Here is a 23,533-nt window from a genome sequence, read left to right on the forward strand (position 1 = left end):
CTTGCCTCAAAGAGGATGCATATGACTCCAATTTCACAGCAACCTGAGCACAAGGACATTTTGTCTAGAATTCATCAAGATATTCAGGAAAATCTCACAAAGATCAGGAGCCTAATAAAACAAGCTAGAAGGCCTGAATTCACTTGACCAGATGCTTCTGAATGCCTTTCACTCTGGGTAGTGTGGTCAGACCTTTATATCGTCTTCTGGAACACACAAGAATTCAAAACACAGTGACTGGATGGTCGGGTACCTCCTCCGTGAAGCACTTCTGTTCACAAACGTCTCAAGTGGGCTAAGTCAAATTCACAGCGTTAATTCCTTTTAAATTCCACTACGCTCTCAAAACACGCCAGTGTTACCTCTTCTTCTGGACTCACAAACTTACACAACCAAAGTCTGTTAGAGGACCCCGGCTCCACCTATATACACGCTCATACACGCATGTCAAATCTACGCACGGTCCCTCTCCAACCCCCCAGTGAAAAATAAAATAGAGCCTTCTGGCAATTACAGAAAGGCAAAGTGTTTTAGGATTAGCATAAAAGAAGGTCAAGCTCTAAATAAGGTCTGGAGTATAGAGAATTGGCTAACTCCCCAGAAAAATCCTACCAGCAGGCACAATCTGGAGCAGCCAGACGGGCTGACCAAGAACCTGATTCCACTGCCATGGAAAGTGTCAACAGCAGATGCCCATTAGGCCCTATCGTTTACCAGACTATTCCTGTCCAGTGGGAGGCAGTTTATATTCTGAGCAAGGACTCCCTGCTTTCCTAAATGGGAGTTTTAATACAGTTAATCTGTTTTTCTTTTGCACCCTATGTGTGTTGGGGATGGTTGAATTCATTTAACCCAATGTGCGTATGAAACTTCAGTCCACCGTATATAATATATACGATATGCATATATGTGGTGTGTGTGTATATACGTACACAAATCTACGTATATACCACTGCTCCAATATTTGCTTATTATTTCTAACTAAATCAACCTTTTGTTCATTAATTTTTTTGAGATAATTATAGATCCACCCTGCAGTTATAAGAAACAGATTCCTTGTACACTTTGTCCAGGTTCAAATTGTAACATTTTGCAAAACTATAGTATAATATCACAAATAGGATACTGATATTAATACACTCTTATTCAGATTTTCCCAGTTTTATTGGTACTCATTTGTGTGCGTTAAGTTCTATACAATTTTTTTTAACTTTTTATGTTTATTTCTGAGAGACAGAGAGAGAGAGAGAGAGGGAGCATTAGTGAGGGAAGGGCAGAGAGAGAGGGAGACACAGAATCCAAAGCAGGCTCCAGGCTCCGATGCTGTCAGCACAGAACCCGATGCAGGGCTCGAACCTACGAATCGTGAGATCATGACCTGAGCCGAAGTTGGATGCTTAACCGACTGAGCCACCCAGGAGCCCCATAAGCTCTACACAATTTTAACCCCTGTGTAGGTTCACGTGTCCACCACTGCAGAGAAGAACACCAAATGGTTCCAACATCACAAGGATCTCCCGTGTTGTCCTTTTATAGCCACGCCCACTTTCCTCCCCATCCCCTGCCCACCAAAGTCCCTGACAACCACTAATATGTCTTCTTTTTTTTTTTTTAACTGTATTTATTCATTTTGAGAAAGACAGAGACAGTGCAAGTGGGGGAGAGGCAGAGAGAAAGGAAGAGAGAGAATCCCAGCAGGTGCCCCACTGTCAGTGCAGAGCTCCAGGCGCAGCTCAAACTCACAAAACTAACTGCAAGACCACGACCTGAGCTGAAACCAAGAGACAAGACGTTGAACCGACCGAGCCACCCAGGCGCCCCTGCTAATATGTCCTCTATTTCAAAAATGTTCTCATCTCAAAATCTCATATAAATGAAGTAATACACTATAAAACCTCTGAGATCAGCTTTATTCACTCAGCATCATTTCTCTGGAGGTTCATCCAAGTTGCCTGTACTTTGTTCCTTTTCACTGCCGCATACGATCCCATGGCACGGAAGTACCACATTGTGCTGAGTCATTCACCTTTCAAAGAATATCTGGGCTGATTCCAGTGTCGGGCCATCATAAAAAAAAAAAAAAAAAAGGCTTCAATGAATCCTCACGTGTGGGTTTTGTGTGAATGTAAATTTTCATTTGTCTGGAATAAGTGCCCAAAGTATGATTGCTGGGCATATGTAATTGCATATTTAGTCTTAAAGGAAACTGCCAAACTGTTTTTCCAGAACGACTGTACCATTTTATGGGCACCCCAGCAGCACAGGAGTGCTCCAGTGTTTCCGTGTCCTCGCCAGCATTGGGTCTTATCACTTTTATTCTGCCAATTCCGACAGGTCTGCCGATGATGCCGAGCACCTTTTCAGGCCCGTGCTGACCACCTTGATATTCTCTCGGGTGAGACGGACTCTCCCCATTTTCAAATTAGGGTTTTTAACTGTTAAGTTTCAGTGCTAATCCTTTGTCAGATACAGTTTGCAGATAATTTTTCCCAGTCTGCAGCTTGCTTTTCATCCTTTTCACGGGAGCTTTCGCGGAACAAGTGTTTTTGTTTTGTTTTGTTTTTTTAATGTTTATTTATTTTTGAGACAGAGAGAGAGACAGAGCACGAGCAGAGACAGGGAGACACAGAATCCAAAGCAGACTCCAGGCTCTGAGCTGTCAGCACAGAGCCCGACGCGGGGCTCGAACTCACAGACCGCGAGATCATGACCTGAGCTGAAGTCGGACGCTCAACCGACTGAGCCACTCAGGCGCCCCTACGGAACAAATGTTTTTATTTTGATGAGATCCCGTCTACCAACTTTTCCTTACATGGAGGGTACTTTTGCTGTCAAGTCTCACAACTTTTTACCGAGTTCCAGATCCTCAAGATGTTCTCTTGGGAACTTTTCTAAAAGTTTTCTAGTTTTACTTTCTACATGAAACTCTAGGATTCATTTCAGAGTAATTGTTACATATGGTGTGAGGTTGGCTTGCAGGTTCCCCTCCACTATGGCTATCCAATTACTCCAGCACTGTTTATTGAAAAAGCTATCCTTCCTCCATTGAATTACTTTCGCATCTTTGTCAACAATCAGTTGAGCATATTTATTTGCTGGGCTCTCTATTCTGTTTCATTGATCTGCTTGTACATCCTTCTGCCAACACCACACTGTCTTGATTACTGTAGCTATACAGTAAGCCTTAATAGAGAAGACAGTGATTTCTTCCACTATATTCTTCTTTGTCAATGTCATTTTAGCTTTTCTAGTACCTGTGCCTTTCCATATAAATTTTAGGACAAACTTGTTTCTGTTTACAAAACAAAACAAAACAAAAAACCGACCCTTGTTAAAATCTTCATAGGGACTACACTGAACCTATAGGTAGATCAATTTACGGAGAACTGACATCTGTACTATATTGAGACTTCCAACTCATGAACATGGTATGTCTCTCCATTTATTCAAGTCTTGTTTGGTTTCTTCCGTAAGAATTTTATAATTTTCAGCATACAGATCCCATATGTGTTTTATTAAGTAGATATCTAAGTATTTCATTTTCTTTGTAGCCAACTGTCAAGAGTTTGTGTTTTTAACTTCGGTTTCTGCATATTCATTTTTAGATACAGAAATATAATTGATTTTTCTGTGTATATTGTATATCCTGAAACTTTGTTGAACCCAGTTATTAGCTTTGGAATTTTTTGGACTATCCCTTTGGAGTCTCCACGTAGACAATCATGTCATGTACATACATCAACTTTTTAAACATTTTGCAAAAAAATTTATATCATTATCACAAATGGAACACTAGCATCACTGTCATAAAAATGTAATTCTAAAAAATAAGTACAATAAAGACAAAATATAATTAAATTCCAGTTAAATACAGTTGCCTGCGGAGGCCCTCAGTGTTAAGCCTGAAAGCTTGCTCTTTCTCTTTCTCTCTCTCTCTCTCAAAGGAAGAATAGCAAATATAAAAATAGGTGTTGAAAATTTATTAGCCTCAAACTCATATGGAATATTCTCCAGGATCAACCATACACCAGGCCATACAATAATCCTCAATACATTTAAAATAATTAAAATCATACAAAGTATGTTTTCAAATTACAATGGAATTAAATTAGAAACCATCAACAGAAATTTGGGAAACTGGGGCGCCTGGGTGACTCAGTCAGTTAAGCGTCTCACTCTTGATTTTGGCTCAGGTCATGATCTCACGGCTGGTGAGTTTGAGTTCCGCATCTGTGCTGTTAGCACAGAGCCTGCTTGGAACTCTCTCTCTCTCTCTCTCTCTCTCTCTCTCTCTCTCAATCTCTGTACCTCCCCAGCTCACGTACACACACTCTCTCACTCAAAATAAATAAATAAACTTTAAAAAAGAAATTTGGGAAATTCACAAATACATGGAAATTAAACACTACACTACCAAATAAAAAAAATGGGTCTGAAAATACATTAGAAAATACTTTGAATTGTATAAAAACAAAAATACAACATACCAAAACTTATGGGATGCAGCTATGGCAGTGCTTAGAGGGCAATTTATGGCTGTAAATGTCAAAATTAGAAAGGAAGATCTCAAATAAATATGCTAACTTCTACTTTGAAAAACTAGAAAAAAAGGGAGCAAAGTAAACCCAAAGCAAACAGAAGGAAGGGAATAATGAACAGAGGGAAAATAAATGACACAGAAGAACAATGGAAAGAAATCAGTGAAACTAAATGTTGTTCTTTGAAAAGATCAACAAAACTGACAAACTTTTAGCTAACTGAGCAGGAAATAAAAGGCTAAAATTTCTAAAATCAGGAACAGAGGCATAGACATTACTACTGACCTTACAGAAATGAAAAGGATTATAAGAGAATACTGCACTACACAAACAAATGAGATAACGTAGATAAAGTGGATAAATTCCTAAAAACATACAAACTACTCTAACCCAAGACATAATAGAAAACCTGAGTATATCTACAGCAAATAAAGAAGTTGGACTGGTAATTAAAATCTTTCCACAAAGAAAAGCCTGGGTCCAGTTGGCTTCACTGGTGATTTTATCAAACACTTAAGAATTAAGAATTAACATCAATCTTTCACAAACTCTTCTAGAAAACAGAAAAGAACACTTTTCCACTCATTCTACAAAATCTACTGCTTTGATATATCAACATCAAACAAAGACTTCACAAAAAACACAAAAACTACAGACCAATATTCTCATGAATACAGACATAAAAATCCTCAACCAAATATGAGCAAGCTGAACCCAGCAGCGTATAAAAAGGATTACGTGTCAGGGCTAAGTGGAATCTGTCCCAGGAATGCAGGGGGTTTAACATTCGAAAATCAATTAATGTAATACATTATATTAACAGAATAAAGGACAAAAACCACATGATCACCTCAGAAGATTCAGAAAGAGCATGTCACAAAAATTCAACATTCATTCATAAGAAAAAAAAACTCAACAAACTAGGAATAAAAGGGAACTTCCCCCACATCGATAAAGAGGACCTACATAACCCATACCACCAATATCCTACTTACTAAGAACAACTAAATGCTTTGCCCCTACAACCAGGAAGAAGACAATGATGTCCACTCTCACCGTCTCTATTCAAATTGTATTGAGGGTCTAGAAAGGGTAATTAGACAAGGAAAAGAAATAAAAGATTTCTTTTATTGGAAAGAAAGAAGTAAGACTGTCTGTATTCACAGACAACATAATCTTGTACACACTAACAATGAACATACCATAAACAAAATTAACAAAACAGTCCCATTCACAGTAACATCAAGAACAATGAAACACTTAGGGACAAGGCTAACAAGGAAATGCAAAACTTGTACACTGGCAACTATGAGATATGGGTAAAGGAGATTAAAGAAGACTTTAAATAAAATAGAAAGGCATCTTATATTCACGGATCAGAAAACTTAATATTATTGAGATGCCAATAATCCCCACACTGTTCTAAAGATTCAACACATTCTCTATTAAAATCTCATTTGCTTTTTCACAGAAATTGAGAAGAGAATCCTTTTCACATGGAAATGGAAAAGACCCAGAATAGTCAAAACAGTCAAACAATCTTGAAAAAGAAAAACTAAATTGGAGGACTTATAAATATTTCGAACTTAGCAATCAAAATCATGCGGCATAAGCATAAGGAAGTATAGATCAACTGAATAGAATCAAGGGCCCAAAATAAGATTTTACATTTATCATCAACTAATCTTTGACAAAAGTGCCAAAAAAAATTCACTGGGAAAAAAAGTTGTCTTTTTAACAAATAGTGCTGGGAATTAGATATTCACACAAACGATTAATTTGGACCTCCACCTCATAACACACACAATAATCAACTCCAAATAGATGACTGATATAAATGTAAGCTCTAAAATTACAAAATTCTTAAGAGAAAGCATAAGAAAAAAAAGAAGAAAGCGGAAGAGTAAATCTTTGCGATCTTAATTAGTCAATCACTTGAGCATAAGAGATAAAAGGGAAAAAAAATCACAAATTGGTTGTTAAAGTTTTGTACTTCAAGAGACACAATAAAGATTGCGAAGATAACTCACAAAAAGGAAAAGAAAATATTTGCAAATCCTATATCTGATAAGGGACTTGTATTCACAATACATAAAGAACTACAACTCAATAGTAAAAAGACAAATAACTCAATTAAAAATTGGGCAGAGGATTTGAAGAGACATGTCTCCAAAGAAGATATACAAATGGGCAATAAGCAGATGGGAAGATGTTTAACATCATTAGTCATTAGAAAAATACAAACCCAAGCCACATTGACACAACTTCACACCCATTAGGATGGCAATAATGCAAAAGACAGGTTAAAAACAGTGCTGGCTGAGAACGTGGAGAAATCGGAACCTCATACATTGCCAGTAGGCATATAAAATGGTGCAGCCATCGTGGAAAACAGTTTGGCAGTTCTTCAAATTGTTAAATACAAAGTTTCCGTGACACAGAAATTATACTCCTCGGAGTATACCCAAGAGAAATGAAAACATATGTCCACACAAAATTTGTCCATGATCGTTTACAGCAGCACTTTTTAAAGTAGCCAGTGAGGCACCTGGGTGGCTTAGTCACTTAGTGACTGATTCTTGATTTCCTCTCGGGTCATGATCTCACAGTTCGTGGGACCGAACCCCCTGTGTCCGGTTCTGTGCTGGTCCGGGCCTGCTTGGGATTCTCCCGGTCTCTCTGCCCCTCCCCTGCTTATGCTTGCTGTCTCACTCTCTCTCTAAAAATAAAGTAAATAAATAAAGTAGCCAAAAAGTGGAAACAACTCAAATTTCAAGTTTCATTCAACCAGTGAATGAAAAAGTAAAATATGGTACACCCACACAATGAAATATTATTCAGCCATAAAAATGAATGAAGTGCTAACGCGTGCGACAACACAGATGAATTTCAAAACCATGTGGCAAGTGAAAGAAGCCAGTCACAAAAGACCACATAAGTGCATGACTCGATTTATAATACAAAATGTCCAGAAAAAGCAAATTTATAAAGACAAGAGAGTACATTAGTGGTTGCCAGGGCTGGAAGGAGCTGGATGTTGGGAGAGACTGTAAATTGGCATGTTCTTTGCAGGGTGATGGAGATGTTCTAAAATTAGATGCGATGATGACTGTACAACCCTATAATTATACAAAAATTTATTGACCTGTACACGAAGAGACAGGTGGATTTTATGGTGTCTAAATTAGTTCAATGAAATATATTTATAAAGAAATTAAAATTTTAAATTACGTATTAATAAACATTTAAAAATCAAAAATTTATTAGATCCATCTAGTCTTCCTCTGTGACTTAATCCAACGAGTCTTTCTCATTGAGGGTTTGAAAGAGAATTGCAAAGGGAGTCATTTCCTTGCTGCATGATTCCAGTGACAAGTAGCATCTAACATAACTTTGCGTGTAACAAAGGATACAATATACTCCATACTTTAAACCACAACTGCAAGAGAAGTCACATTCCAACCTCACTGAGGCCAAACTAGAGGCGAAAGGGTACTTATCCACAAACCGGAACTAGTGGGACAGCAGGCCCATGATGTCACCACTGGATGTAGTACCTGGACAGTCTCCCACTGGGGATGGAGGGGCTGTGAGTGAATTTACAGTTCAAAGTGAGATGGATGGATTCTGTTAGGTGGGACATTTTGAAAATTATATATATGTATATATACATATATGTGTGTGTGTGTGTGTGTGTGTGTGTGTGTGTGTGTGTATAGGCTTATATAGGCTGGCCACAAAGCAGAATGCCTTCTAAGGAGAATACTATACCAGTGCATTTTTAAAAGTGAATTCCTTTAAACATTTTTTTTTTTAACGTTTATTTATTTTTGAGACAGAGAGAGACAGAGCATGAACGGGGGAGGGTCAGAGAGAGAGGGAGACACAGAATCTGAAACAGGCTCCAGGCTCTGAGCAGTTAGCACAGAGCCCGACACGGGGCTCGAACCCACAAGCCGCGAGATCATGACCTGAGCCGAAGTCGGACGCCCAACCGACGGAGCCACCCAGGCGCCCCTAAAAGTGAATTCCTTTTAAAAGGAACGTACGGTACGTCTCCAGGTATGAGTAGCCAAGCCAACATGTCACAGACACGTTTTGTCTGACCAGGCTGTACTTTTCTAGGAGCTGCCCCTCTTCAAGACCACCTACCTCCCTATTCTCATGGTTACGGGGGAAAAATCATCTTGTACCTCCCAAATCCCCTCTCTTGGCCACAAATGCCTTGTCATGATATGGGGAGATCCTTCCATTGGCAATTTAAACTAGAAACAGAGAGAGAGTGCCAGAGACTAAATATGGAGCATATCAAATGCCAAAGCTAAAGGCAGCCTTGCTTTTTTTACCGTGGGGATACCAGCACCTTCCAATAAGTTCCCTTTTTCCTGAAAATAATTTCAAGTGGGACTCTGTTTCATGTCACCAAGAATCCTAAATAATCCCAGTCAACTTTAAATAACTGTCTGCTTACCTTCCACTCTATAAGTTCTGCCACAATACACAAAGCTGGGTACCATTACAGCCATGCTTTTGCTATAACTCAATGGTGTCAGATGATAGAACCTTCCCTAGCAAAACACGGTCTCTAGCCACCCGCCCTCCCCCAACCCCATGACAAAAGTTAGTGATTCTGTTGCAATTCTAGACAAGCAAGCTGTTTTAGGGTCACAGTAAAGAATGGAGAGATCTGACCCAAGTCTAGGGAGTTTACACATTTGTCCAGTCCCCAGAAAAACAAATGATTAAGTGGTGTTTATGGCTGTTATTGTAAACCAACCTGATGCAATGTGATACAAAGTGTCTGAAATCCCAAAGAAACAGAGGGATTTGTCAAAGGCCATGTTAAGAGCTTTTACAAGATCTATTTCCATTGTTTATCAAATGTTGGCTGAATCACACTTGGATTAGCAAAACCTGAGGCATGATGTCTTTGTCTTCATGAAGATCACCGACTGAACTGCTGAGAGTTGAATTAACCAGGGGAATACAGATAGATGATACAAAATGGCTATTCCTTTTTTTGTTTGTTTGTTTTTAGTAGGCTTCACGCCCAGCTTGGAGCCCAATGTGGAGCTGGAACTCACGACCATGAGATGAAGACTTAAACTGGGATTAAGAGTAGGATGCTTAATTGACTGAGCCACCCAGGTGCCACTCACTATTCCTTTTTATAGCATTTTTATTTAGTAAAAATAGCTAGCTTATCAGGCTCCATAGAGCTATCATCAAATCTCTAGTCCCTACAGACTGGGTCCCTGCAAATCTCGTTTCAGGTTAAAAAAGAAAAAAAAAAAGGTCAACAATTGAGTATCTCTGAGGGAAACCAAAGTGTTTGGTTTGATACATCACCTTAAGATTATACGGAGAACAGCCTTAACAACACAGGTATGACAGCTTTTTACATGCGGACATTCAGAGACGGAGGATGTTAACTATCCAAGAACAGTTTTTAATGTGTCTTACCTAATGTCTGAGAGATCACACTTGTTTCCAGCAATAGCCATTACAATGTTTTCTGGACCATGCTCCTTCAGCTCTTTCACCCATTTCTTCAGGGTATGAAATGAATCCTAAACCCAAAGTGTAAATCAATCATTGGAAAGACCCACCAACACAGTATTTCAACCACGTAGAAATGTAAACCCAACCCAATTTAATAGACGAAAATATTTTCAGGAAACTCATGTACATTAACATCCCACCCCTGTCCTGGCACAAAACTTATTAGCTAAGTTACACTTAAATAACCTGTAGAACTTTCCTTTTCTAAAATTGAAACTTGATGAACTGAAGAAAGTCATGTTAGTAATTGTCTTCTATAAATAACATCAATTGAAAATTACAGCCTTGACTCAGCATGAAAAAGACTCAGTCATAGGACTAGACATGTTCGTGCTTATTTCAGGAAAGAAAAAGAATACACACACACGAGAGAGAGACAGAGAGACAGAGAAATCCTGATTTCCTTTCTGCCCTTACTCCCAACCATCCTCCAGCAAACCAGCCAAGGTAGACAGCACATCTAGGTAGAAGTGGTCAGGAACTCCTGGACAGTAACAGTGATGGATCATTAAACCAGCAGTCCTGTGAGCTGAGTCAGCACTCCAGGAGTGGAAAAAGAAAGTCAGCAAACCACTGCAGTTACTTGATGGATAGCCTAGATCCCCAACGTGATAACTAAAAATGTGATATACTATATATATACAATACATACATAAACATTATCCTTGACATTTTAAGTAGTGTGATGAAAACACTAATAGAAAATAAGCATTCCATAATCACAAAACATGCAGAACTTAACCAAATCATTTTCCTCCACTTAAAAGGCTGACATTCTGGAGAGGGGTACTTGGCAGACATGACCTTGCCTCTACGAGCAGACGGTCAATTTGAAAAATGAATGATCATTGTTGTTTACTTAATTTGGTAGAAAAATTTGAAATGCTTCACTATATACAGGTGAATAAACTCAATAGATGGTGTTGATTATCCCTGGCCACCATGCTATGAAATCTCATTCCAGGCTCCTGGCATGACAAGCAGTCAAGTCTCTGTTTTGGTCTTTTGAAGACAGAGAATCAACACAAATGGGGCCGTTTTGAAGGGGACATTCTTACCTGTTTGGTAATATCATATACTATGACAGCTGCAGCGGATCCACGATAGTACATGGGAGCCAGTGAATGAAACTGTTTAAGAACAATGAATAGTTTTAGGCCAACGTCAACACATTTCATGCAACTTCAAATTAAAATATAAAAGTTTCATCCTACATTATCCCTATAAGATCCCTGAACTCCCCTTAGAATTTTCCCAGGGTTCGTATTAGTCAATAAATTCTCCTCCTTGACTCCACATGTGCTTGTGGCTTATAGACCATGAAATTCACTTTCGGGAAAAGGCCAAAAATACGTTTTACTTTAAATGTTACTCTTCTATGAATTTTCTTTTCTCCACTGCTCATCACTTATCTGATACGACGGATCCACGGACATCTCATTAGAATGACAGAGTGGTAAGAAAAAGATGCTTGCCAAGGGGAGGACAAGAAGAGACTGGCACAGATCACGAGACCCTCACTGAGCCTTTAATGAGGAACATTGAGCCAGGACACCTCCCCAAGCCACCCTCAGCCTACACGGCTACCATCCCTCAAATGCACACAGTGACACAGACGAGCTCCATTCCAACATGTGAGCACATCAAGTCCCATTGGTCACTAGAACCCTTTATCTCTAAACATGATAGATAATTATGCTGAGGATACATACAGAGTCTACGAATATTTTGAAGGATAGATCTTTGGATACATCTGGATACATCGTGGGAAGGTTTTAAAAGCCAGTAAGAAAAAGATAGCTCAGGCGAAAAATGGTCAAAGGATACACGTAGCTAAATCTCCAAGGAAGAGATATAAATTGCCAGTAAATATTTTGAAACATTCAATTACAGTAAAAGAAATGAAAATAAAAGCAATGAAGAGGCATGTAGTAACTTATTAAATATTAAAAAGATTTACTATATCCACAGTTGGTATGGATTCGGGCAGGGGAGCACTTTCATATGTTACCTGGGAATGTATTTGAAGACCTTCTTATAAAAAGACATTCAATATCACTAATCCTCAGGGAAATGCAAATCAAAATCACAATGAGTTATCACACCTGTTACGATGGCTGTTATCAAAAAGAAAGGGGGAGGGGGGGTGCTGGGTGGCTCAATCAGTTGAGCGTCCAGCTCCTGGTTTAGGCTCAAGTCATGATCCCAGGGTCGTGGGATTGAGCCCTGTGTCAGGCTCCGTGCTGAGTGCAGAGCTTGCTTAGGATTCTCTCTCTCTTTCCCTCTGTCCCTCCCGACTCATGTGTGCATGCTCTCTCTCTTTAAAAAAAAAAAAAAAAGATAACAAGCGTTGGTGAGGATGTGGAGAAAAGGGAAAAGGGAACCCTGATGCACTGTTGGGAATGTAAACTGGTGCAGCCACTATTGAAAACAGTATGCAGGCAACACAAAAAACACAGAACTATATGATCCAGCAATCCCCCTTTTGGTTATATGCCTAAAGGAAATCTCTTCAATACCTCGAAGAGATATCTGCACTTCCATGTTCACGGCAGTATTATTTGCAATGGACAAGACATGGAAACAACCTAAGTGTCTATCGAGGAATGAAGAAAGGAAGAAAAGGTGATGTGTATACACACACACACCACACACACACACACACACACACACACACACACACACACACTGGAATATTACCCAGCCTTAAAAAAGGAAATCCTGCCATTTGCAACAACATGGATGAATCTAAAAGATACTATGCCAAATGAAATAAGCCAGATGCAGAAACAAAACAACCTGCATGATCTCACTTATACATGGGATCTAAAAAAGTCAAATACATAGAAGCAGAGAGTAGAAGGGTGGTTACCAGGAACAGGGAGGGGAGGGGTTGGGGAGATGTTGGTGAAAGATTACAAAGTTGCAGTTACATGGGAGGAATAAGTTGCAGAGATAGAAGGCACAGCCTGATGCCTATGGTAAATTATAGTGTATTGAATCTGGAAATTTGCCAAGAGAGAAAATTTCAGGTGTTATCATCGTTTAACAAAGGGAAAAGGTAACTACGTGAGAAGATATGTTAATTACTTTGACTGTCGTAACAATTTCACTATGTGTATGTACATCAAATCATGTTGTACACCTTAAATATATAATTTTTATTTAAAAAACAGAGATACTCTCTTTAAAAGCCGCTGTTGGTAATATATGCCAAAAGTTGAAATGTGCCTATTGTTCGACTTACCAACGCCACTTAAAGGAGCTCATCACACACACAATGGCCCTCATCCCTATGTTACACATGGGAGCAAATATTTGAAAACGACCTAACGGTTCATCATAGAGAATGCATTAATGGTGTCTGTATATAACAGAATATTCTGCAACAATTAAAATGATGGTGAGGGCTTTTATTTTTAGGAAACGATTACATACAGTTAAAGGGGGAAAGAAACAGTCTCAAAGCTGCTTATGAAGCATACTATAATTTAGAATAGAATGTGAGGTGGTCTGTCTATGTCTACGGCTACAACAATGTTTCTCAAAATGTTAACAGTGGGATTTCTAGTGACTTGTACATTCTTCTCATGAGAGCCTGTAGAGCATAAATGTTTACAATGATTTTTTTACATGGGTTTTTAAGTTGAAAAGAAAAAGCAACCATTTTTATTAGAGAGTAGGATAAGGAGCAGGGAGGGAAGGAAGGATAGATCCTGAAGCTTTTCCAACAAAACCATCTCACTCATTCGTGTTGATTTCCCACATAATACTTATCACTGAATAAAGCCTTGCCAAATTGAAATGATCCTACTTGGAGATTTGAAGTACGTTAGTTCCCAAGGCATCCCTCGTAATGCGCTGTAGAGGGCTAGGGCAGCACTCTCCAGAGTGTGGAAGGAAACAGGCTCTTTCTCAACTCTCCCGCCCTGGTGCAAGCCTCCACCTTGAACAGAAATAGCCATGGGGCCTCTGTGGTTTTTCAGAAAAGGGAACGGGTTGAATGGAGCTCAGGATGAACCCAGGAGTTCCCAGCTGATGGGCCCTGGCCACTTGCCAGGACCCCCTGGAGGACAGCAGACCATTTACCATGTGTGCCTTTCATATTCAGTGCCCAACACTGGGTGTCTGTTGTAATTGTTAGACATCACTAAATCTATTTTTAATCTGTCCTTTAGCAGTCCAATCCACATGTAGAGAATAAAGTCAGAATTCCTGCCCAAAGGGAGGATAAAAGGAACATATTTCTGAAACACTCCTGCTTTGCTAAGGGTTAAGAATGCATATAAAGTGTCCTTTTAGCCCAATTATATAAAACGCCCATTTTTTTTTCAATATAGCCTCCATAATAAGAAAGGTCCACATAAACACACCACGTAGGAACAAAATCTGTATCTCAAAAATCAAGATACTTGTGGACTCAAGCACAAAGAGGAGCAAATCGTGGATATCTTCTTAAGACAGAATTCATTTTCAGCTACAATACTATGAACTGAATCTAAAATGGTCACTGGTGTGCAGGTCTCATGAATTATTGAATAGAACTTTGTATATAATGCATTACTTGTTCTTTCCTTCCCCCAAATGGAATCATTTTGAAATAAATCTGTTGGTGAAGCCACTTAAATGACTTTATGGCCGGGGGCTTGGGAGTTTTAATGAGTTAAAAGTTCAAGTCTCAGTTCTAAAACCCAATAATGCATTGACCAACGGATAATATTTGTGGAGGACAAAACAATAAATCACTTCTAGCCTACAATGTGTATACTCTTTCCCATACAAATATGAAAACAAAAGCACCACAATTAGCTTCAATACTCGACATGACATAACTCAATTTCTGTAGAGTCTGAATTAAGACTGATAAAAACATACATAAAAACTTACATAAACACTTACATAAAAAGGTTCTTCCAGAAACAGTTTCCCGATCACATGAGGTTGATATAATTTTTAAATCTCACCTTGAGAGGTTCTTTGAAAATGAGCATGACAGAAGCCAATTCAAAATCCCTTCTTTCCTAACTATCCAACAAAATATCTAGAATGCCAAAATAAAGTGCTCAGATAACTTTTTAATTATTTAGAAGCAGCACGGGGAATTATGAAAAGCCAATCTGACTCTCAAAAGAAATGGCTGTGTATGTCCTTCGTGTGTGTGACTGTGTGTTTTTCAACTGTTGTATGTCCACAGAATAAGAGGGAGGGGAATGGTCTTCTTCAAGCTGCTCAGACTTAGCTTTTACAGATGTATGCTAACCTTGCCCCCACTTCCAGCAACTGGGAGAAGGATAAAGTGGGCATACTCTTTCTATAAAACAACCAGATAAGGAATATCAAGAGTCTTGAAAATGTTCATATACTGAGTCAACAATGGCACTTCTGAAGGGAATGATCAGAGATGGGCACAGAGTAACCAAAATTCACTCCAGAATCATCAGTAATGCTGACAAATCGGAACCGATGTCAACGACTAACGATCAGGGACCAGAAACGTAAATTTGGCTTAGCCATACAATGGACTTCCAGGCAGCAGTGAAATTTACATTTCTGAAAAAACAGAAGATGACACAAGAGGCAAGATAGAGCAGGCTGGTACTTCCCTAGGGTCTTCTGCAGAACCCTGGGCCCATGAGGTGCTTTTTGGAAAAAAGGTTTCTTGGCCAAGTAAGTTTGACCAACGTTGTACGTGATAACGCTTCCTCGGAGATTTACAAAGTATTATTAGTGCGTGAGAAGCTCTGAAAATTAGTATAGTCAAGAAACCTATTTGTTATGGTTTTAACTCAGAATTCTCAATGTTCTTTACCTTTTTCCAAGTAGCATTTTTTAACATCTCGAGACCAGGTATGCTCAGAACCCACCTTAAGGCAAAGTACGAAAAGATCTAGACTCAAAGGGAGTCGAGACATCCATGCCTGGCTGCCTGACTCTGTTCTGGTTTCTTTATTCTGTAAACTGTGGGTAGCCGTGGGGGTTGGGGTGGTGGTGGTGATAACTAAGGTTTTTCCAGCTCTGTGATGACACTCACGGCCAAGGCAGGACAGAGTCTGGATGAAACCTCTTCCCTTTGCCCTGCTCTTGATTCTTCCGAGTGTTTTACCTATAACACAAATGTCCTTTCTTCCCATCCCACACCACCCTGTACGTGTGTACATTCACACACTACTCAGCACACAGTGGAAATTATTATTCCAGGAAATATCCAAATCCTCCAGACCACCCAGTCTGCTTCAGGCAAAATTCCTTAAATGCAGGTTTGTGGCATCATAAATTCCACAGCAGCAAAAAATCGTGCATGTCAAGAATGAGCAGTAGTGGAAAATACATCAAGTTTCCAAACAAGGACAAGTTCCAGCTGGGCTCTGCCTCCCCAGATGAGAATTATCCAAGCCAGAACGCTCTGGCATCAGGTCCAGGAACTTGTAGGGATTGGTTATGTGTTACGATGTTCAGAGAACGGTGTCCTTGGTGAGTCGCTTCAATGCAGCCCGGGAGTCAATGCTGTTCTGCCTCTGGTGCCAGCACAGGATCAGAAATTCTCACCATCCCACAGAACCCTGAGGCCAGGGACAGTCGAGGGCAGAAGCCAAAACATATCCCGTGGTTCATTAGGATTCAAACAAAGAGGGAAGTGGTAGAGGAAAATTCTTGACATTCCCAACATTCCCAGCTGGCAAAAGCTGAATGGAAAAACCATCGCTGAATGTTCTTTATGTGCCATTCAGAAGAATGTTTCTGATTTTTACACAGACCCTCTCTCTCCACAGAAAAGCAGAGGCCTATTTAATATGCCCACTCAGATGTCCTAAAACCCATTAGCAGGTAAAGTTGAAAAGAAAAAGGGCTGGGAAATTATACAGCAGACTATTAACGATATGATTTCTGAAAACTGCCATTATAGGCAGCCCGTCACTTGTTTTGATGCGTCCAGATTTTTTTTTAATTTTAATAGGTTACATTACTTTTACAATGAGAAGGGATTTTTTTTTTCCCTCCCCTTCCTTCTTCTTTCTTTCATTTTGCCAATTAAAGTCAAACAGCGTCCTCAGCATTAGGGGATCAAAGTATTGAAGCCAAAGTATCAGAAGGAAGCTGGATTTTAGAGGTAACCTGACCTCCATGTGGCTCCTTTTTGACAAGGTACAGTGCAAACCTTCTCTAGTAGAAAATGAAACAACCCAAATCCAAACCTCTTTCCACAAAAAAAAACGGTGTTGGTGGGGAGGGCATGGATTCGTGTTTTGTAAAAGACAAGGCAATGAACTAGGCTATTTTGATCCTCAGAATAATGTAGGAGACAGAAGTCAAGGTCTTGAAATGATGCAGAAATACATTTTTCCCCACCCATGTAATACCCAACTGCAGAGAACCTCAGCTCTAATTCCTGTCTGTTAGCAAGCCAATGGAATTTCCTCAAAGTCCAGAACTCTGCCCCACCCTGTCCCTAAGTTATCTGTGTTTCTCCTCACACACAGTCACCATTCATTTGAAGGAAATGCCACAAAGGTTGGTCATGGCTCTCCCTCTCTCTACTCTGCTCAGGTTGCTTTGGTCTCTCCCACCTGTGTGCAGCCTCCTGTTCACAGAAAACATCCCATCTTCGAGAGGCCTCCCTGCAGAATGGGGCAGCAAGCCAACATCACCTGGGATTACGCCCAGAGCAGAAGACACTTTGGTCTGTGGGCCCCACAGCGGGGCCTAACCCAGTGCCCCCCGGCAGCGGCACCCGTCCCGAAGCCCTGCCACCACGGTGCCCGCAGGAAAGCCTGCCTTGCTGGGCACCCTTGAGGAGCTTCCCGAGTCTATGACAGCACCTTGCTAGACAGGGATTGGAATCACACACTTGCAGGCGTGTGGTTTCATTCATCCCCAAAGCACCGGGCACCCAGGACTGTGTGCTGTGTTCACTGAGTGCAGCCTGAGTGCATCGTTCCTGGACTATCTGGAAGTTTCCATTACGGCATTTAAATACTGCAGTGGCCTGGCCACACAGCACCCAGAGGGATCCTTTTTTTAACTTCTGAGTTGTGTTATTTACACATACCATCGAATCTATTTTTAACTTTTTAATTGTGGAAATTTTCAAACATACGCACCAGAAGAGAGCATGGTACAATGCGCTTCCAGATTCTCATCCCCTAGCCTCAAGATCACCCCGAAAACATGGCCGCGGGCATGTTTCCACCTCCCTTCCCACCCCGCTGCTAAAACCTTCTGAAGCAAATACCTGACATCATATTATTTTAACTGTAAAGCAACTGACGTTTTTCTTCCAGCTGTGTCACTTTTCAAAACCCTTCCAAAGTACTAAGCATAAAATCCAAACTGTGTCCTATGGTGTCACTAGGGCACTAGGCTCGTCTCCCCCGCCCTCTCTCTCCAGCCCCTGGCCTCCTCCCTGCTCCCTCAACATGCAGCCACGTGGAGCCCTCAAGCTTATCTCACATGCCTTCCCCAGCCTGGACCACCCTCCACTAGATATCCTCACTCCCTCACTTCATTCACACCTTTTTTAAGGGTCACCTCCTGTGCGACCCTTCCCCGACCCCCTATCTGGGCCATAGCAGGGACTCAACAAATATGTAACGATGGAACACCTGTGATGAGTCCCTAACCCTGTGAAGGCAAGTTCACTGGGTAAGACTATTCCCATTTTACAGATGAGACAATAGGCTCAGAATGGTTACATCAACTGCCCACGGACACACAGCTCTTCAATGGTGTGACTAGACCTTGAACACAGTCTTCTGACTCCAAATTCCATGCGTCTTTCCATTTCTCAGTTGCTTCTCTGCAATGAAATGTTGCTTAAGTTGACGTAATGCAGACACGGGCTTACACACGTATTCACTCATTCAACAAGTATCTACTGAACACGTGGTACACGACAGGTACTAAGCGATGGGGAAACAGGAGTTGGCAGGTGGAATTACAGCCCCCAAAGATGTCCACATCCTAATCCCTGGGACCAGGAAATATGTTATGGTACATGGCAAGGGGGGGTTAAGACTGCTAACGGAATTAAGGTTGCTGACCAGCTGACCTTGAGATGGAAAGATTATCCTCCATTATACGGTGTCCAGTGTCATCCTAAGCGTCCTTACAATTGGCAGAGGGAGGCAAGAGAGTCAGAGCATGGAAGAGCTTCTGCTGCCGGCCTTGAAGATGGAGGGAGGGGCCACAAACCAAGGAATGCAGGCAGCCTCTGAAAAAGGCCAGGAACGGATTCTTCCCCCAAAGCCTCCAGAAAGGAACACGGCCCTGCCTATGCCTTGGTTATGAGCCCGGTGACACCCTTCTCAGACTTGTGACTTTCTGAACTGTGAGCAAGTAAACTTGTGCTGTTTCAAGCTACCAAATGCGTGGTTATCTGTTACAGCAGCCATAGGAAACAAACAGAGAAGGGGAAGGACAGGGTGGAGTCAGGCCCGCCTTCAAAGGGGCTGCTCTGGATTTCAATGTCTCCAAACAGGGAGCTCTGTGTTCTAAGCACACTCCAGCTATTCCTGCTTAGACACGTCCTTCTGGCCTTCAGGAGCACCCTCTTTTGTTATTAAATGAAGTCCGTGTGCCTCATTTCCTTGTCAAGAATGGCATTCGCTGGCTTCACACACCCTTTGGTTTGTATCTTGACCAGACTTGGGAAATTAGGTGCGCAAAGAAGTGAATGGGGACGGGGAGGGGTGGGAAGGCGAGGGTGAGGAGGGAATGGGGGAGTGGGGGGGGAGGAAAGAGGAGAAAAACACAACCAGATACAGTGCTTCTTAGATTCTTAACAAGCACAACCCCAGCCCCGGGACGCCTGTCTCCGGCGCGCTGCCTGCAGTCCTGGCCCTCGGAGCGTCGGAGAACGGAAACTGGCCTCAACCCAGGAGGCAGAGGCAATGCTTCATAATTAGAAGCTACCAGGGCGTCCCAGACTAAAACACACTCCAGTAAAATGTCGTTGCCCGATTTGTGAAGCATCTTCATTTAGCGGCGTCACGGTCCCTCCCAGACCCTGTCCCCACGGAGGGGGCAGGGCAGGCGGCCCTGGACGCCCAGAGAGGAGGGGGAGACACCCACCGCGGGACAAAGAACAACAGTGGGGTCTCTTGTGACAGAGAGGGTGTAGAAGGGGCAAGGGGCAGGGGCTACTTGCAGGCAGGGGCGGCCCAGCCTTGCTTTTTAAGACCAACGTAGGCTTGAGCCTCTACTCTCCACGCTTCCTGTCTGTTCACTTCCCGCTTCCGGTCCCTCACTTCCGGCTTTCCCAGCGCACTGGCTGAGGGCAGAGTGCTTGGAGAGTTTCCCTCAGGGCTTACTACATTTATTTTAATATATGGACATGTCCTTCCTCTTTCCCTCCTGCCAGTGGCACTCTGCACCGAAACTCCTAATTTCCTAAATGACACCAACACCCCCAAATGGGAACCAGATATGCCCTTAAAGGCGGCTCTCTGGGTGCCCACACCTCTGCCGTCCGATGCCCCTCTTCGAATGCCACAGGCACACTTCCTTGGGCAGCTGCTGTCACCAACTTTTATTTATTTTCTAAAGTTTATTTATTTTGGGAAAGACCAAGAGAGCGAGTGGGGGAGGGGCAGAGAGAAGGAGAGAGAGAATCCCAAGCAGGATCCACACTGACAGTGAAGAGCCCCCGCCCCGTGGGGCTTGAACCCACAAACCGTGAGATCATGACCTGAGCAGAAACCAAGAGAGGGATGCTCAGCTGACTGGGCCACCCAGGCGCCCCTCTGTCACCAATTTTTAAATACCGCTGGACCTCTTCAGCCATACCACTTTTAAATACGGTGATTCCTGAGGCTTCTTCTCAAAGCAGATGTGGTGGCACCGCCCTATCAGGAGCTGTTGACTTCATTTTTAACAGCATATGCCAGATTTGCAAGCTTCTGATGTTTCTCCTTGCTGCATAATCTTCATCTGGTTTTCCCTTCCGGGGAGCGTTACGGGAGCAAAGGGTGGAGAGAAGGAATATTTCCCTTCTCAGGATCTCAATTTGCACTAATTAAAACACTGTTCTCTTGTGATGGGGAGAGGAAAGCAAAACCAGGCACTGACCCTCCTTCCACTGCAGGTGAATTCCTACAAAAATCGTTCTCTAGTGAGTGGGTGCAGGAAAAGGTGCAATAGAGTGAAACAGTTTCCCTCCGGCAGTGGGTGAGGAGCAGATTCTGTGTGTTGTCGAATCAGATTCTGTGTTCTGTCGGCTCCTAGCCGGCGCCACTTGGAGCTGGGCCTGTATTTCCAGTGGCTGCAGGGCAAGCAGAGGAGAAACAAAGAGCAGCACATTCTGAGCTTCTGAGAGGCCCCATTCTTCAAGGACTTCCAAAGGTCAAAATTTCCTCTGACTTTAGCTACAGTCTGTGAAAAGTGAACCATTTCCTTAACCACAGAGGCCGGGACCAAGGAAAGAATGAAAGATGGCAAAAAGCGTCTTTGGGTGTTTGTCAAGGCTGAACCCGACCTCCTCTATCTGCCGCCTTCATTCTCTTTTTCTGTCTCAGGGACCCACTGAGACCCAGCATTTCGGCCACGGCCCTGCCTGGCTGTGTCTCAGCTGTCTCTGCTCACGTCGTCCAATCACCTAACCTTTCCAATTTGGTAGGCGCCGCAAAGGTCAAGCCAAAGGAGGTGAATAAGCATAACGTCTCAACAGAGCAGCTAAACCGTCAGCTCCTAGAGGGCATCGGCGTCACTTTGCCTTCTTCAGGTACCCAAGCTTCCGGGAAAACTTCGGACAGAAGGAACAAGGGAAGATTAAACAAATTGGGGTGGTGTAAATATATTTATTATATTATTTCCCGGAGTGCTTGAACTATCTCAAAATTGGAGGGAAAAACATGTTTGTACACTCACTAGGAGAGTCACTGTAAGCCTTTGAATCAATTGGTGTCAGCATATCACTTTATCTTGAGTCAGTATGTATTAAGTAATAATGTCTGGTCCTGAGTTAGATAATAGCGCTGATAAAAGCTAAACCAGCTGCAAATAATAATATTTTGAAGACAGATTCCTTCTTTTAAAAAAATAATTTAGTCAAGTAAAATACATTTCGAATATAATGATAAGTTTGGTAAGTTGCAAGTGATAACTTCACAAATATAACCTTATGTACATGTGAACTTGTTATGCATTTTAACATTTCAAAGATTTAACATTTTATTCAGAATTTTTTCTTTAGGTACAATTCAGAGGTCAAGGCTGCCTTTCCAGTCCACAATTAGAAATGAAAAACAGCTTGTAACTTGCTTATCGCTTAGGACTTAAAGGTTTAAGGAGTAGGTAACCCCCAAATTCATCTACAGATTCAACACGATCCCTATCAAAATACAGCTGGGGGTTTTGCAAAAATGTACAAGCCGGTCCTAAAATTCCTATGGAAATGCAAGGGATGTGGAATAGACAAAATAATCTTGAAAAAGAAGGACTAAGTTGAAGGACTCATACTTCCTAATTTCAAAACTTGCCAAAAAGCTACAGCAATCAGGGAAATGTGGTACTGGCAGAAGGGTAAAAATTAGATCAAAGAAATAGAATTGCATCCGGAATTAAACCCTCACATTTGTGGTCAACTGATTGTCAACAAAGGTGCTGAGAAAACCAACTGGGCCAAGAATGGTCTTTTCAACAAATCGTGTTGGGACAGCTGATTTTGTATGATATCAACATACAGAGTGAGGTGGAAAACGCTTCCTTGTAAGATATGCAAAAAGTAACAACAGACGGATCATAGAGCTAAAGGTAAGAGCTAAAACTATAGAACTCTTAGAAGAACATACGGGAGTAAATCCTTGTAACCTTGAGTTCGGCAAAGACAAGTGGTGGGAATGTGGAGAAACTAGAACCTCATACATTGCTGGTAGGAACAGAAAATGGTGCAGCCACTTTGGAGAATCGTTTGGTAGGCCCTCAAAATGCTAAATATAGGGTTACCACATGACCCATCAATTTCACTCCTAGATATGTTCCTGAGAGATTTTGTTTCGATTCCTAAACACAACTATCTACACAAAAACTTATTTACTCATGAATGCTTGTAGCAGGCTTATTCATAATAGCCAAAAAGTGAAAATAACCTAAATGTCCATCACTTGATGGAGGGATATACAAAATGTAGTGCATCCATACAATGGAGTATTAATCAGCCATGAAAAAGAAAAAAGCACTGATTCAAGTTACAATGTCGATGGACATCGATAACATTGTCCTAAGTGAAAGAAGCCAGTCACAAAAAAACAAAACAAAACAAAACGAAACAAAACAGGCTGTATGATTCCATTTATATGAAATGTCCAGAGTAGGCAAATCTACAGGCAAAAAGCAGCCAAGGGCTGGGGGACTCAGGAAGAAGTGGGAAATGACTGGTAATAGGTTCAGGGTTTCTTTTGCGGATGATGAAAATGTTGTAAAATTAACTGCGGCAACGC

General features: G+C 41.5%; 1 protein-coding gene across 2 annotated transcripts in view; it reads right to left on the minus strand.

Moving 5' to 3' along the window:
• RAB31 (RAB31, member RAS oncogene family) overlaps window positions 1-23,533 on the minus strand; it is a 129,300-nt gene that overhangs the window by 31,069 nt on the left and 74,698 nt on the right. For both annotated transcript variants that reach the window (XM_027068479.2, XM_027068478.2), the window contains exons 4-5: window positions 11,159-11,230; window positions 10,002-10,108 (exon numbers count right to left, since the gene is read on the minus strand). In XM_027068479.2, coding sequence (XP_026924280.1) covers window positions 10,002-10,108; window positions 11,159-11,230 — 179 coding nt within the window. The remainder of the gene's footprint in view (window positions 1-10,001; window positions 10,109-11,158; window positions 11,231-23,533) is intronic.

The sequence above is a fragment of the Acinonyx jubatus genome, chromosome D3 (genome assembly GCF_027475565.1).
Source record: "Acinonyx jubatus isolate Ajub_Pintada_27869175 chromosome D3, VMU_Ajub_asm_v1.0, whole genome shotgun sequence".
NCBI lineage: Eukaryota > Metazoa > Chordata > Mammalia > Carnivora > Felidae > Acinonyx > Acinonyx jubatus.